Below are 17,289 nucleotides of genomic sequence, written 5' to 3'. Positions count from 1 at the left end.
ACTAGTTCCCATAAGGGGGAAAATTTAAGAGTTTAACGAGAAAACAGCCACACATAACACAAGCCCTGAGGCTTGCCATGAGGTTGGTTTGGTTCAATTTCCAGCTGGAAAGTGGACAAAGCAGACAGGCAGAAGGGAAGCCTTTGCTGCTCTCTTTCCCTGGGGACCCAGCAAAGAGACTGAGAGAGAGAGAGAGAGAGGAGGGCCTGGAGCAGATGAAAAGAGAGGCGTGTGGGCTTTCCCCCAACCACAGTCGCCTCAGGGAGGCCCACCCCGTGGTTTCAGAAACACAGCCCTGGGCTGGCAAAGCTCAAATTAAGTTGACAGGCGAGGTGGCCTCACTCCCTGACCTCATGCCCCCGGGGTCAACACCATTTCTTTCTACTTGCTGCTCTTATGGCTGCTGGAACGCTTTTTAAAAAAAAGGTAATGTGAGAAACTCAACCAGGATTGTGCGTATCTAAACAAAGAAGTCAGTCAAGAAACATCTGCATCCTGCGGTTTCACCAGCATGTTCCTGGAGTAGCAAAAACACTTAAGAGCAAATATGGGCTGCTGCTTGCTTTGCCCAACATGGAGGTAGCCCACAGACTTTAGCTTCTCTTGGCACCAACTGCTGGTATTTTTAGTGCAAAGTACACACAGGTCTGGAAGAGCTCAGCCAGCTATTTAAAGACATTTATGCCTTCCCCGCAATTAATTAAAAATTTCCAAGGTGGCTTATAGTCATTAGTTAGAAAGAAATAGCAGCCCTCAGATTGAACCAATTAAAACACCATTATAAGAGAATGGCAAGCAGTGAGTGGTTAAAGCAGTAATTGTAAATAAAGCCACAGAGAGCAGTAAATGGCAACTAATCATTAAATACCTGGGCAAATAGGGAATAGAGAGCTGGCAATTGAAACATATCAAAGCGAGGCACTGGGGGACTAGCAAACCTAGAGACTTTGATGCTAAGTTAGAGTTCCTTAGGAGAAAAGGTGCTTTCCTTGGCTTGTATTCACTGAACTTCTTCTGATAAGAGCCTCCAAAAACAACCACCAAACCATGGAAATTTCCCGATAAAGAATGACAAAAGGAAATCTCTTGGTCCAAATTTTATCACATTAAACTTTTGAGGGACAAACACAGATATGAGATTTATCAGTCTAATGCACAGTTGCAGCTTATGAAGAAGCCCCAGTCTATGAAAGCTTATGTTATAAATTTCTTTCTCTCAAATATGTGACAATAATAGTAATAATAACTTTCTTTTTATATCCCGCCACCATCTCCCCGAAGGGACTCAGGATGCCTTTGTGCAAAGTACAATGTGGCACAGTGGGTTAAACCCTTATGCCGGCACGACTGCTGACTGAAAGGTTGGTGGTTCGAATCCGGGTGAGCTCCAGTCTGACAGCTCTAGCTTTTCATGCGTCCATAGTTCTTTTTCAGCTACACAAATATTTTTTTCTGCAAGCTTAATGGCTCTAGATATTCCAGTGTCACAGATAGTTCAATGTAATGCCACTAAAACATGAGATGGAATAAATTGTATCTGTGTTTTGGAAAAAAGAGGATTTTTTAAAAAGGTGGTTGGAATTTGTCCAGAAAAAATACAAAGCCATTAAAGTTTTGGGACCCACTAGCAGAAACATTCTTAGGAAATTAAAGGTGCTGGGAAACTATGTTTTAATCTGTTTTATTGCATTTGTATGTTTTAACTCATTTATAATTTGATGAGTTATATTTATTATTTGTATGTATAATGAGGCATTCAATTTTGCCATAATCTGTAAGCCACTCTGAGTCCCCTTCGGGGTGAGAAGAGCAGGGTATAAATATAGTTAATAAATAATAAATAAATGCAGAGACATGAGAGAAGCCTCCCACAGGATGGTAAAATATCTGGGCGTCCCCTGGGCAACATCCTTGCAAACAGCCAATTCTCTCACACAAGAAGCGACTTGCAGTTTCTCAAGTCTTTTCTGACACAAAAAATACCTTAAATTTATAGGTATTTTACTTCTATTTGATTTTAGAAATCCCACAAATAAGTGTGTGTGTGTGTGTTACCCTACATTTCAGAGCACAAAGCCAGCCAAATGTAGCTTTCACAAAATGTAAAATTCTTAAAACATTGTCTCAATAAGTTGTCATTGCTTAGTCCAGTAATTAACAACAATCTTAAGACCTGCTAAGCAATCCTTGGATTTAAACTGTAAAGAAGCCAGCAGAAAAGTATCTATAATAACCACAAGTCAGCCCATGTGCTAAATAAAAATAAGTACAAACAACAGAAATAATGCCAAAAATAGGGAGAGCTGGAATTCTGCACATGGAAAGCCAGTGTTGGAGAGTTTCTGTCTTTAGTTGTCTTTGAGCACAAACTACAACCTGCATGTTTTCCCACAGGTGAGGCCTCTGCAGAGCCACAGAGGGCCCTTCCACACAGTCATATAACCCAGAATATTAAGGCAGAAAATCCCACAATATCTGAGCTGGGTTATCTGAACCATATATTTCAGTTCAAAACAGGTAACGTGGGATTTTATTCAGCTGTGTGGAAGGGGCCCGAGTCCAAGGAATCCTGGTGCTAGGAGCTTTCAGCATAAATACAGAAACATATCATAAGCTGTTAGGAGCAAGAAAAAACATCACTCACATCATTTTGCTTACGCTGCAGCTCCTCAAGCAAAGCCAAAGTATCTTCATCTGCAAGATCACAGGGACGCTGGCCCTAAGGTGGAGGAAAATAAGATGGGTGGAAAGAGGTCCCATCAGAGTTGCTTGAAAGACCCATTGCTCCATGTAATAAACTATGGAAATGTAATGGGTACAGCGGCTTCATCCAGAGGTCTTTTGATTGGCCAGCTGTCCCACCTCCAAGATCACCTACCCTACAAAGACAGCAATATCAAAGACTTACTTGGCCCTCATCGCTTTTGCTTATACTAGGGACCCTTCCACGTGGTCATATAACCCAGAATATGAAGGCAGAAAATCCCACAATATCTGCTTTGAAGTGGGATATGAGTCCACACTGCCATATATTCCAGTTCAAAACAGACAATGTGGGATTTTATTCTGCTATGTGGAAGGGGCCTAGGTTGCAGCTCATCAGATCCCTGAAACTGACATTTTGAAGAAGGAAACAATCAGCCACCTAAGTATAATGGAAGACTGTCTGTGATTCAAGCAAGGAAGCAATTTTTTGCCACAATACTGTAATCTGGAGTTCAGGAAACAAGGAATTAGACACCCACTCCCTCTAAAAATTTTAAAATTATGGTAATTTTAGGATAGTTTCATTTGTTTTGCCTCATCAAATTGTTTCAGGGCTTTTTCAGGCTTGTACTTCCTGTAACCATTGTTAATATAGTTATGACACAGGTCAAAGGTTTCAGATTTTCAAACTGCCTCATCTCCTTAATCCTTTGGATTTTGGTTTGGTTTGCAAGCTTTAATCAATTAATGAGGCAGAATAATTTACTTCAAGAGCTGTTTAAATAAGCGCTCCTCATCAGGCTTCTTTATTGTAAAAATAATGATGAAAATTAACATTCAGAAAAACCGCAGATGGTAGGCAGCAGCTTGATGAGGCAAGAAAGTCTCAGAGATATATAAATACGCTGCCTCAAAACAAAGGATGTCTCTTCTTTTAAAATATCATTTCAGTCAAATTCAAATTTATACAGATTCAATCACTTACTTGATCAACTAAAAATAACTTCGCTGGGTCATTAACATTTCTTTAAATGACTGTCAGCCATAGTCTTTCCACCCCTCCCAAGCATGATAATTATTTACATCTGAAGTTGCCTTAGAGACCTGGTCTACATAGATGCTGTAGGTGTAATGCAGTTTGAAACCATGTTACCTGCCACGGTTCAGTGCTATAGAATCATGCAAATTGTAGTTTTACAAGGTGTCAGCCATCTCTGCAAAAGAGTGCTGGTGGTTCACCAAACTGCAAACCCTAGGATTCCTTAGCTTTAAGCCATGGCAATCTAAGTGGTATCAAATTCATTAATTCTACAGTGTGGATGCATCAATAGCCCCCCTGCATGTCTGCAATGACTGGCAGTGCTTCTCATAGCTCTTGGGTATGGAAGGGCTAATATTATATTATATTATATTATATTATATTATATTATATTATATTATATATTGAAGGGCTAATAATATATTGTATGCACATATAATATTGATAATAATATTATACTGTAATACAATATAACACAAATATAATACTAATAATAATACAATATAATAACTATATATTTATATGACGTGTAATATTACTAATAATAGTATAGTGGTATCGTACAATATAGTAATATATAATACTAATATTGTGCTGTGCTAATAATACAATATATTGTATACAAATATATTGTTGATAATAATAAAATGTAATACAATATAATACTAGTGATAATACAATTAAATAATTATATATTTTATATTACATTTAATATTACTAATAATATTACAGTATAGTGTTATAGTACAATATAGTAATATATAATACTAATATTGTGCTATGCTACTAATATAATATATTCTTTGTAAGCCACTCCGAGTCCCCTTCAGGGTGAGAAGGGCGGGATATAAATGTCGTAAATAAAGAAATAAGGGCTCTCCCAAGCTCTACCAGGAAGATCCCCTCTATGAAGGAGGTATTGGGTAGATTTGACTTGAAGGCAGTCAATCATGGCTCAGGGAGGCTGTAAAGGGAGGTTTGAGGGTGAACTGAATGTAAAAAGGAAGCATGCATGTGTGAATATTAGGCAGGGCTTGAAGTGGCACTGGCAGTTTTTGACACTGATAGAGGCAGCACTGGAAGGCTGGGTTTAACAGAGACAGAGTTAAATTGAGGAGAGACCACCTAGCAAGTGGGTGGTCTCTCCTCAACCACCCAGCATTTAGGGAAGTAACTATGGTTTGGGAAAGCCTAAAATAATAGGTTAATATATTGTTTTACTATGTTTAATAAAACTATTATTGTTATTTTAAAACTATATCTGGATGCCCTATATGAAGCATATTATGGAATCAAGACATGGCTACAATAAAAAACCACACAATAACACAATCACAGGTCCATAATTAAAGGGGTCACCATGAAGCCCAGAACCCACCAGAGAAAGATGAGTGGAAGGATTCCAAGGGATTGGAACTGCAGAGTGCAACTGAAGATGACAGGGCTTTGCTATGTCACATCCAACCTGTGCCCCAATTTCATGCTCACCACATTGTTGAGGGCCTCCATATCACAAAAGTGCTCAGCCAAAAGGCGGCAGGCCTCTTCCACTCCCCAGTGGGCTGCCGCATGCAAGGGAGCCCAGCCATCTTTGTCCCGCACATTGGGCTCATAGCCAGCTTGTAAGAGCAGCCTGTAAGAGAACGAGAGATGCCTAGGGCTTGTTTGCTTCCAAGAGAAAGGACCCGTCTTACCATAAAATGAACTAGTGTACTAAAACCCTATTTCAAGACTAGACACTGATTAGTTAGAACAGATACACTAGTGTTCTAGGGTGTTTTGGAAGGGAATAAGGTACTCTGTTTAAAGGGACAAGTTCAAAGAACCCAGTCTCCTATATTATCAAGGGCTGGGAGGCTTATAGGGAACATACTGACAAAACTGCCTTGTAAATTCTTTTGTGTGTGCAAGCACATGTTTTGAGCCTATGTGGGGATTCTCAGGACAGTGAACAGAAACTATCAGGGTCAAAGTAGTAGTAGGGGAATTGGGACTTCAACACCTTTAAGAGAAAAAAAAAGTCATAGAAGTGGGAGGGTGCAGTTTGCTGGAACTTTTGTCCCCCATTTTGGAGAAAGAGGTCTACATAGTCAAAAGCTGGGAAGCAGAAGTTTTATATTCTCACTTTTGCCACAAAGCACTGACAGGTGGCCAGGGCGGGGACTGATAATAACTTGGCCTACGCTTTTCCCTCAGCCCTGCCTCTGCTTGGGGGAGGGATGGCATCTGGGAACCAGCCCCCAAACACATCAAACATCTGGAGAAAGAAGCATAAAAAGAGGTGATGCAATTACCCTGGGTTGGGTAAAGCAAAATTTCAAACCTGCTGAGGCAAAAAAGAATCTGAGGTGTGAGCCATTTTGAAGACTGAGATGTTTAACTGACTTCTGGCACTGAACGTCTAGCTCAAGATAGGGGTAAACCGTGGCCTGTGGACTACATACAATCCCCAGTGGCCTTTTTGAGCTGTCTAGATCCATCTATCTCCACAAATCCCTATGAAAGCCATTCAAATAAAGTCAAAAGTCACCTCTAGAAGCCTTTGGGGAAACAACCTCCAAAAATGTCTACAGCATCAGTCAAAAGTTGAAGTTGGAAGTAACTACCAGTTTCATTTAGGGCCTCTTAAAATCTCAGTTTCAGGGCTATCCTCCACAAGAGGAGCTCAAAGTTGAAAATTAGAATGTGCTTTTTCTGTAGCCACTATCCCAGCTCTAGATTGATTTGAGGCTTCTGGTGATTGTATCCTGATTATTGCTCTATAGAATGATTTCCCAAGGAGAAGGCTTTTCCGCCCACCCTAACAATAATTGAATGAGGAGGCCTCACCCTGAAAGCAGCAGAATGAGGGGGATACGGTTCTCGCCTCTCACCTCATGACCTCAATGTAGCCTTTGGCAGCTGCCACATGTAGGGCAGTGGCTCCGGTTTTGGGGTGTGACTCGTCAGATATTTTGCCAGCGTTCAGCCATTGACGAGCATCACGAAGCATGATTTCCTCCTCCTCTCGCTTGGCTACTTCTACATCTACCCCTGAAAGCAGAGGAAGGTGTCACAGGGGAGTGGAGCAAGAAAAGTATAAAATCTGAACACCTGCAGTCACATAATACAGCAGAGATTAAATACAGCTTCTCTAATGACACTGTGAAATCCCAGCAACAGGGTGTATTCACCCCTTTTCATTCTTTGAAAGTAAGTCTGTAATCCACACAGATCCGAGGAAACCACTGAAGTGGTGTAAGAAGGGAGTCTTCTGAGGAAGAGATTGGTATTTTATGATTCTATGGTTAACTCACACATGAGTCTACTCAGAGTAGCTGCAAAACATATTATGAACAATATGCAAATGTGTCACTTTGCAACTATTTTTAAATATGTTTTCACCACAGCTCTGTATTTATTTCTGAAGTCGTCCTCTTGCTTCCTATGGAAATAATTGAAAAGAATATGACGGGCCATTTCATTAGTAGTGCTAGGGTGGGGGGTAATGAAGCGACTCAGCCAGTTGGACAAGCTTGTTAAACCCCTGTGGCTTCCGGGTTACAAAAAAATAGGGCATGAACAGAGACACATTTAAGGATGAATTACCAACAGCAACCTGCCCTTCTCCTTACCTCTCTTCCCAATCTCCGAACGCAGCAAGGCCTCCATGTTGTCAGCCTCAGCAATGTCCAATGGCACATCACCATCACTGTTCACTGCAGCAATGTTGGCACCGTGGTCCAAGAGGTATCTGGACCAGAAAGTGAAGGCAGGGTCAGACCTACAGATCCCTTAAGCCCAACATGAGATCTCACATCTCTGAAATCCTGGATTAGACCAAAGACTTAATGGGGTTATCATCCCTTGCTTTCAGCCACACTTCATTTGACTAACTTCTCTGGACAACCACATATAATCCCCAACTACTTAAACATCTGCTGATACAGTGTCCCCTGATACCATGTAATAAGTCTGCACTACCTTTTATTGAATCTGGAGAGAAAGCACTGCAAGTCCCTTGATGATGCAGCCCATTATAGGTATCTTTGGCTTTCCATATATGCCCCCATCTGTAGTCAGGACCGCCCATATAAACAGAATAGAATTCACTTAGGTTAAATTCTCAAGAGATGTTACATGGACAGAGAGAAGACTTCTACTGAATGGACCCCACTAAAAACAGGACAGTTTACATATGGTAAGGAATAAAGTTTGGTCAAGGCCAAAGAAGACCTGGGACAAAACACTTTGGAGAAAATAACTGAATTAAAGGCTTGAAAATGGAACCTCTACCTGCCTTTGTCAACTACTCTTACCAGTACCTGCTTCAAGGTATGGCTTGGAACAATTACAACTACTGCAGTCTCTCTTGTGCCTTGTGCTTCATATCAAAGCCTTCAAACAATCCTGCTTCCGTGGCACTCCCACATTGCAAAAGAAAAACCATGTCTGACTGGAACAATACCAGAGAAACTCCGTACCACTGCTTAAATGCCTGGTCTCCAGCCAAACCATGCTAACTCTATTTGCCTGATTCCCTTCTCTTATACCTGGATTTCAAATGGAGAATGCCCAAGCAGCAATATCCCAGTGGCTGATGAAATAGGACTTGGCACTGAGGCTGTATCTAACCTTGCAATTTCCTCCCTCAGATGAGAAAGGAAGACAAACTACAGGCAAAGCCCCCTAGTACCCAGGTAAGTATCTGGTTTCTAGATGTTCTAGTACGCAGTTGGTTCACACTTTGCAGATAATGTAGAAAGTATGAACAGCATCCAGGGAGCACTACAGAATTTCTACAGCAAGCAAAGCCAAGGCAACGTGATGATTATGGCCTTCAGTGACTTGATCAAGGGCAGAGGTGGGGACCTTCTGGCCCTCTATATGTAAATCTGGTTACATACTGCTGGGGTTTGGAATCCAACAACAACTGGACCAATGCTACTTAAAGCGGTGGTCTATGGACTAGTGTTGGTCCACAAACCCTTGGATGCCCATGGTTAGTTCCTAAGAAACAAAGGACATAAATCAAGTGCCAGTTCTTTGTGGATTAGGAAATATCTTTGCTAGTCCCCATCATTAGATAGCTTAAGAAGCACTGATGTAGAGCACTGTATGACTCCCACTCCTATTCTAGATATTTAGTAGTATCCATCATCCCTCACCACTGGCAAGACTATCAGGGCTGATGGGATAATAATAATAATAATAATTTAACTGGACTTAAACAATCGGCGCTGACAAAATTACCATCTGCCAGCTGCAGAAGGCCACCTTACTGGGATCTACATGCATTATTCGCCGAGACATCACACAGTCCTAGACACTTGAGAAGTGTCTGACGTGTGATCCAATACAACAGCCAGCAGAGTGATCTTGTATGCTGTGGACTCATCTTGTTGTGTTTCAAATCACAACAACAACTTAATTTTTTTAAATCCCACAACCATCTCCCTGAAAGGACCCGGGGCAGCTTACATGGGGACCAAGCCCAGCATAAACAAGGATTACAAGCTAAAACACAATTAAGAACATAATAACATATAAACAGTATAATTGAAACAATTAAAACCAGAAGAGTAAAAACATCATTAAAATACATCAATCGACATCAAACAACCAGTAACCAGGAAATGGTGGGCATGATCAAAGAGGGCAGGGCAAGGACTTGTGCAAAACGCAGACTATAGGGCCAGGGCTGGGAGTAAAGTGCTGAAAAACCAAATCAATAAATTCGGGCTGGACAGACATGATTGGGGACTTAAACCGTCATTCAAAGGCACTCTGGAACATCCAGGTTTTCAAGTCTTTAGGGAAGGTGGACAGAGTGGGGACTAATCTAAATCTCCCTGGGGAGGGAGTTTCAGAGCCAGGGGGTCACCAGTGAGAAGGCCCTTTCACTCATCCTCAACAACTGTGATTGTGACGGTGGTGGGAGCGAGAGAAGGGCCTCCCTGGCAGATCTTAGAGTCCATGCCAGTTCATAGGGGGAGATATGGTCATGGAGATAAGCAAGACTCGAACAGTTTAGGGCTTTATAGGTAATAACCTGCACTTTGAATTGGGATCAGAAACTTATTGGCAGCCAGTAGAGCTCCTTCAGTAGAGGCATCATCTGCTCCCTGTAACTAGCCCCAGTTAGAAACTGGGCTGCCAACCTTTGCAGTTTCCTAAAAACATCTAGAAGGACATAGCTGCCCTATCCTGGTGCTGGAGGAGGACACGGACGACTGCCTAGTCTTTTTCCTAGATGAGCAGCACTGCAAGGCTGGCCTAAGGATCTACTATTCTAAGACCTCAAGCAAATCACATTTCTATTGCAACGGGATTACTAAAACCAACACAATGCCAATCTAAGACCTGGCACTGTTTTGGTAAGCTCATCACCATCCCAAACTCACTGTGCGATTTCAATGTAGCCGCAGGATGCAGCAACATGCAGCGGAGTCCAGCCCTCATTGTCAGCCTGGTTCACATCAGCTCCATTTGCCACCAAAAATTCAACCACCTCCATGTTTTCATCGATGCAGGCCTGGAAGGAAAGAAAAAAATTACTGAAAAAAGACCAACTCTTCTTTCTAAGTCCAAGCGATATTTCCCTTGTTCCCAGAAGCATGAGCCTAATCATTTATCTTACCTAACATTCCTCTTTCACCACCTGAAAGAAGTGTTTCAAGAAGCCACTGCCTTCTCCATATAACTCAGTGCTGACAATGATTGACACTGGCAACCCTCAGCTCAAGAGCAACACCAGAATACCACAACTACATGGGGACTGAGCTACAAGGTGCCAGTGAGAGAAATTTGAAGATCCCTGTACATGCTGTAATAGTTGCCATTTTTTCAATACAGCTGATGCCTCGAAATGAGTTGCCAACCAAAAAAGTGGAAAAATAGGAGTAAGGAGACATCCTGGACGGGAACCAGATTTAAGATAAACATCAAGAATAGCTTCGTGCCACTGAGGAACAAGCTGATTGGAAAGGCCACAGAAGGATTCAAAAGTTTTAATGTAGACTAGAACACAAATCTATCATTGCAAAATAAATCTGACAAGATGACATGGCAAAGATCACTGGCCTCTAAACGTACAAGCACCGCTAAAAATATTGGCATGAGATACTATAATGCAGAGGTGGACAACTGAAGAATATGGGGGGAAGAAGGCAATGCTTTTTTTTAAAAAAAAAAAATCATCAGGAGACACTCCAAACTAGGGAAAAGATGGCAACATTTATCCTTCAACCTCAAGCAGCAGATATCTTGTGCTGCTTCTGGTTCCACCACACAGCTATCCTTATAAACAGCTTAACAAGGATGAAAAATACTGTACTATGTTAGTTCTAACCTTGCCATTCTATCAAGCTTTAAAAACATGGTCGCCTATATCAAGGACATTCATGTGTGGACTGTACACAGCCTATTACAAGGGTTACAACAAGAGGACTTTCAAAATTTAATCGTATGGTTTCAAATTAGGGAGAAGACCTGGCCTCCAAAATATTTGAGCCAAAGGTAGACCTCAGGTCTGAAAACTACTGACCACATATGTCTTCTGCTCATATATCCCAGCCCATTTCCAATCTTACATGGAGAAATAAAACATAAGGAAACACAATTTCCTTTCCCCCCTCAATTATTGGAAACAAAGCTGTTCTGCGATTATGGCACATTCTGTGTGCCTTTTAATCTCCAGAGCTAAAGAGAGAAACAGGGGAACATGTGTTGGGTTTCTTGGGGCAGAAGGCAACAGATAAATAGCAGATGTTGTTTGCCACTTGGCTGCTCACTTGAAGGCAAACTACAAGTCAGCCCAGTCAAGCAGTTTATCTCGGCAATCATAACAATGATGATCATTGTGATAAGAGCAGCGTTTGCATACAGTATTCAAGACTTCAAAGAACTTTACATGCATCACCTAGGGCAATCCTTCCGCTCCTCTTGTAAAGGTTAATGAGACCTATGATCATACCTGCTGGAGGTGGTAAGGAGGAGCCTGAGAACAAGTGGCCATCCAGTAAATTGACATTATTTGCAAGATGTGAACCAAGGATGTTCTGTTTTCTTGTACAGTATGACTCCTGGATCTGTAGGAGATGCATTCCTGGGCTTTGGGTGAATAAGTGGAATTGTATATCATAGAATCATTGAGCTGGAAGAGACCACATGGGCTATCTAGTCTAACCCCTTGCCATACAAGGAAAAGCACAATCAAAGCACCCCCGACAGATGGCCATCCAGTTTCTGTTTAAAAGCCTCCAAGGAAGGAGCTTCCAGCACACTCTGAGGCAGAGAGTTCCTAATGTTCAGGTGGACTCTCCTTTTCTGTAATTTGAAAGCATTGCTCTGAGTCTTAATCTCCAGGGAAGCAGAAAACAAGCCTGCTCCTCCTTCCTTATGACATCCTTTCACATATTTATACATGGCTATCATGTCTCCTCTTAATCTTCTCTTCTGCAGGCTAAACATACCCAGCTCTTTAGGACGCTCCTCATAGGACATGGTCTCCAAAACTTCGATCATTTTAATAGCCCTCCTCTAGACACCTTCCTGCTTGTCAACATCTCTTTTAAACTGTAGTGACCAGATCTGGACAAAGTATTCCAGGTTGGGTCTAACAAAAGCAGAGTAATAGCGAACCCTATTATTTTCAGATGGGCAAGAAGGTGTAGCTTGTACAGCAGGGTTCTAAGTAAAATTGTAGATAAGTGAAACTATATATATTGGTTCTGTGGATACGAGGATCACACGGTAATTTTTTCCTGTCCATGCTACACGTACTTGCCCTGACATGTTTGGACAATTCTGCATTAGCTGCACAGTTGAAAGGTTGCCTATCACATGGATGCAAACTAGACATTGGCTCTGCCACACTCTTAAATGGACACAAATCATTTTGGGGTGGGGCAAAAAGAAATAGGACATACCATATAAGGAAACAACCATAGGCTCCCATTCAAGTGCCATCGTCATTGCTTCAGCTGCAGAACAGCCCACAAGAGTATAAAGATTGAATCAAAATGCAAACTGTGATTTGTAATTACATCCAAGACAGCAAAGTGTGGTTTACATGCCTTCTGAATCAAGATTGCAAGCCATAGTTTCTTCATTCACATATGTCAATCATTTTAACCAGATTCAGATATGATGTTACGATGGGCTGCTTTGTAATGGAAGCTACTAGTCATGGGCCTGAAATTTGTCCCATTAGTTTGATTCGTGTTTCCGTTTCGTTCTGTCCATTTGGATGGCACGAAACAGAAAGGCCCCTCCTGGAACTAAAATGCAATCAATATGGAAGGCAGGCAGGAGCGGGCACCGGATCCAAGCCTACTTTTCAGATTGACTGTCTAGGGCAGTGGTTCTCAACCTGGGGTCCCCAGATGTTTTTGGCCTACAACTCCCAGAAATCCCATCCAGTTTATCAGCTAAACATCTGGGGACCCCAGGTTGAGAACCACTGGTCTAGGGCCTAAAAGGGTCTGCAGCCGAGTGCCAGGCCCAGGCGCATAGATAGGGCCAAAGTGTGAGGGTGCATGCAGTTGAGCGCCGAGTAAGGAGTACTTGGCTGCAGGACCTGTAAGGCCTGGGTGAGTTGGCCAAAGCCTGCATCCGTAGGCCCAGGTGCTTTGGGCCTACCGGTGAACCCCCCCCCCCCAATAATGGGCTGGGAAAAAAATGGATCTTTTGGCCCTGAAAGCAAAAAAAAAACAACCATCTGACCTCCTGATTTTGGGAGGCTCAGATGAAAACAGATCGGGGGGCCCACCAAAAGCCGGGGCAAGTAACATAGCAAGGTAAGACTCAAATGCACATGACTAGAAGCTACTATGAGGTCTATGACTGTAGGGGTCTTTCAATTGCACCATTTGGGTGAGTTACTTCCCTAGAAGCTCTCAGAAGTGCTAATCCAACCTTTTAACAGACTGCAAAAGCCCCTGCATTGTTTAATCTCAACAGTTCAAACCCAGGAGACTTCTGGTTTTATTTCTATTGTTTGGTGGGAGAACATTTTGGGTGGTTTGCACATCCCCCCCCCCCCAAAAGGAAAAATTGTCCAAGTTGCCCAGCCTCTGTTTAGAGTTAAATATTATGGGTTGTGCCAGAAAGCAATGTAAGGAGGGAGAAAACAGATACATGGGTTTCTAATCAAAACATGATTTGCTGTTATGCAGTGTGAGTGATTTACATCCACCAAAATGCAACGGAATAACCTGTTTTAAACAAACAAGCTAAGATTCCTACAGACATTCTCCTGCCACTCCATACTGAACAGATGCACTGCAAGATTTTCCATGAGCCAGATACATCATAATCACAGGAGACCTGCACTTTCTATCAAGCCCTAGCATGGAGTGGGTGGGAAGGGAGAGGATTCGGGCCAGAAACTCTTTGATGTCCCTTCCTCTGCCAAGAATATGCAGCTGTGCTACTTCTCTGCTTCTAGCACAAAAGACATCAGACTGAAGGCAGCAGCTTCAGCTAGATTTCATCTGGCTTTAATAACAGCCTTTGGAATCGCAGTCAAAGAGACCATGCAGAATAAAACTGGTTCAGGAACAAGTGACAGTAACGTGGGTGTGTTGCACTGAGCACATTTGGAATAAACATTTGAGACTACTTTCTGTTCTCTTCGAAGAAGAAATTCCAAGTGAGCTGAAGCGAAGGGAATTTCCAGATTTCTTAGGGTCTCCTAAATATCAGAATGAAAAGACTACCTGGGATGTAGAGAAGGTCAATCAGATCATCAGGACATGCTTTAGATCCATTCCACAAGCCCCGTATTTTCTATTTTATCTGTTGCATTTCAAACCTGCCTCTCCCTCTATGAACTTATATGGCTATTCTCCCAAACTCTCAACAACTCTGTGGCAGCAGTCAAGCTAAACAACAGTCAAACACAACAGCTCAATGTGAGTTTATTCTCTCACTGGTGACCTGAATTTGGATCTTTTGGCTCCAGCTTAGTATCTAATGAACTACAACATACTTTCTGCTCTTGATTAGCAACAGCTCTCCAGGACCCTGGGGAAAGATCATTGCCATCCTTGATCCCTTTAACTAGAAAATGGATCTGCACAGATAATATGTGCTCTAATACTCTGCAACTCTCTTCTGTCCCAATTCTGTCTGCATCTGCTAGTGTGATTTAATCCAAAGAAATATATACACCACATCACATCTTCTAATATGTTGTTTTCAAAGTGTCACATTTCTCAAAACTTTCTCCAGGGCAGTAAAGTCTGAGTCCTAACATGTGCAATGAGCTAAATCTCTTGGCATTTATATGCCGCAAATTTTAACATGGCAGATTTAGCAATAAGGGCAGATCTTCCAGTCATCTGACCATGTGTTTCAAAGAAAAGTCTTACCATCTTTTTCATGACAGAAGCAACTTGAGAAACTGCAAGTTGCTTCTGGTGTGAGAGAATTGGCTGTCTGTAAGGGCATTGCCCAGGGGATGCCCGCATGTTTTACCATCCTGTGGGAGGCTTCTCTCATGCCCCCGCATGAGAAGCTGGAGTTGATAGATGGGAACTCATCCTACTTTCCGGATTTGAACCACTGACCTTTCGGTCAGCAGTCCTGCCAGGACAAGGGTTTAACCCATTGTGCCACCGGAGGTTCCTGCTGCAAGCGCTAAGCAAGCATGTTACCACAAAACAAAAGTGTATACAGTCCATACTATAAAAATGCTACAAAATTCTGCACCAAGAAAAGTAGAATGGATGTGTCAAATAGAATTTGCAAATTTGGAACATATTTAGCTGATACTGTGTAATATATCCTACTGTCACCTAATCATGGAAAGGGCGAAAGGTCATCTCCATAACTATTGGGGAATGTTGTGTTTCTTCCAGGCACAATCTATAATCCTAGATTTAAGGATTCAAATCTCTTTTCTTGAAAAAATAAAATGAAATAAAGATGCTGAGATTTTGCATCTGTGCAGTACTCCTGAAAACATAATCTTGTTGCTGTGATACAGTCTTGAATTAGAGTTATTACATTCCCAAGAAGAGGGAATAATTTAAACTCTCCTTCCTACAAATATCTCAGGGCAGTTTTAGTTTTTTTTCTCCCCTGCTCTGCTTTCCTCCTTGAAAAAACCCAGACAGAGAGGCTGGATGGAGGGACAGTGACTGTTTTAAGTGAGATTGATTAAGTCAGTTTAATGGCTAAGCTGTGATTGAACCTGGGTGTCCCAGATCGAAGTCATATGTGTGATCCACTGAACTATTCTGGCTGCTCTCCATTGGGAATCAGACTGGTTAATTAACAAGGGGAGCAGACAAGGAAAGCTTGGGTGCCTGGTAAGACAACAGAAGGCTAGTGGGTTAGCTACATTTTTAGGGAACCCCAAAATGAATGGAAGAAACCACTGTATTTTCTGGCTGAGTCATGGTGGACCATTATATATTCTTTCTGGACATGAGATTAGATCCCTTAAAGAAAGAAGATGGGAACTGGACTTTCTCCCCTTTTTCCTTGGCTTATGAGACTCAATTGGGGAACCGGGCAGTGTCCTCTAAAGACCTTGTTGGGTCCCTCAGCCTCCATGTTGGGTGTGGCCAGAGGGAAAAGGGTATGAAGAAAGATGCCGGCTGTTTCATTCAACCAGCTGAGTGTTGATATTAATAGCTTCGCCCTGGAATGCAAAGATTTCATTTTCCACAAACAAGAGCAGATGAAACTCCTCGGAAACATTCCTGGACTGAGCACGGAGCAAAAGCACACTTCTCCTTGTTAGGCTTGGCTTTTCCAAATTAACCCAAGGGTCTGAGCTCTGTCCCGCCTTCCCAGCTATGCATCTTCACTGGAACCTCAGAGGACAAGGCGAGATGGAGAAAGGGGACTAGGGCCCCCCATTTACCACAGTCATGCCCCAAGCCTCTGGTCTCTGGATCAGCTCCTCCCCACCTGCAAAACCAGCTTTCGTCAGGGAAACTGAGTATATTTAGAAGGTATGTGCTATGGGAATCAGTGGCAGAGTTTGGGCTTGGGAGTTTTTTGGGCACAGGCACTTGCCTGTTCCAAAGTTTGTACTTTCTAAATATACTTTTATTCCCAAGACAAAAAGTTGTTTGTGACCCAAAATATGAGGGGCTTTTCGAGTTCTGCATATTCTGTTTGCATTATTATATAGGGCTGCCTTGCCACTTTTCTCTAGTTCATTATGTGAGAAAAACTTACCTTTATGCCTTGCAACTTTTAAGCATTATAGAGGACGAAGCCCATAGCTTCCAAGTATGGATTCATATGACCAAAAGGACTAGAAGCATCCTTAACAGCTTTGTTGAGGTTGTGTGAATTTCTGTAGTTTTCTGATTTTCTAAGGGCCTTTCCACACAGTATCTGTTTTGAACTGGGTTATCTGAGTTCACACTCAGAAAATGTGGGATTTTTCTGTCTTGATATTCTGTGTGGACTGTGTGGAAAGGCCCTAAAGTGAACCTATCACAGGGGTTTCTCTGCAAGATTTATTCAGAAGGGATCTCCCATTGCCTTCCTCTAAGTTTGCAATTGTAGGACTTGCCCAAAGTCACCAAGTTGGTTTCCAC

At 42.2% G+C, this 17,289-nt stretch overlaps 1 protein-coding gene across 4 annotated transcripts in view; it reads right to left on the bottom strand.

Annotated features, from left to right (window-relative positions):
* The window catches only part of PPP1R12C (protein phosphatase 1 regulatory subunit 12C), a 56,075-nt gene that overhangs the window by 26,488 nt on the left and 12,298 nt on the right, over positions 1 to 17,289 (bottom strand). For all 4 annotated transcript variants that reach the window (XM_067469876.1, XM_067469878.1, XM_067469877.1 and 1 more), the window contains exons 2-6: positions 10,129 to 10,259; positions 7,360 to 7,478; positions 6,619 to 6,778; positions 5,234 to 5,378; positions 2,645 to 2,719 (exon numbers count right to left, since the gene is read on the bottom strand). In XM_067469876.1, coding sequence (XP_067325977.1) covers positions 2,645 to 2,719; positions 5,234 to 5,378; positions 6,619 to 6,778; positions 7,360 to 7,478; positions 10,129 to 10,259 — 630 coding nt within the window. The remainder of the gene's footprint in view (positions 1 to 2,644; positions 2,720 to 5,233; positions 5,379 to 6,618; positions 6,779 to 7,359; positions 7,479 to 10,128; positions 10,260 to 17,289) is intronic.

This window comes from Anolis sagrei, chromosome 6 (assembly GCF_037176765.1).
Source record: "Anolis sagrei isolate rAnoSag1 chromosome 6, rAnoSag1.mat, whole genome shotgun sequence".
Lineage (NCBI taxonomy): Eukaryota > Metazoa > Chordata > Lepidosauria > Squamata > Dactyloidae > Anolis > Anolis sagrei.
This window is presented reverse-complemented; position numbering and strand designations above follow the sequence as displayed.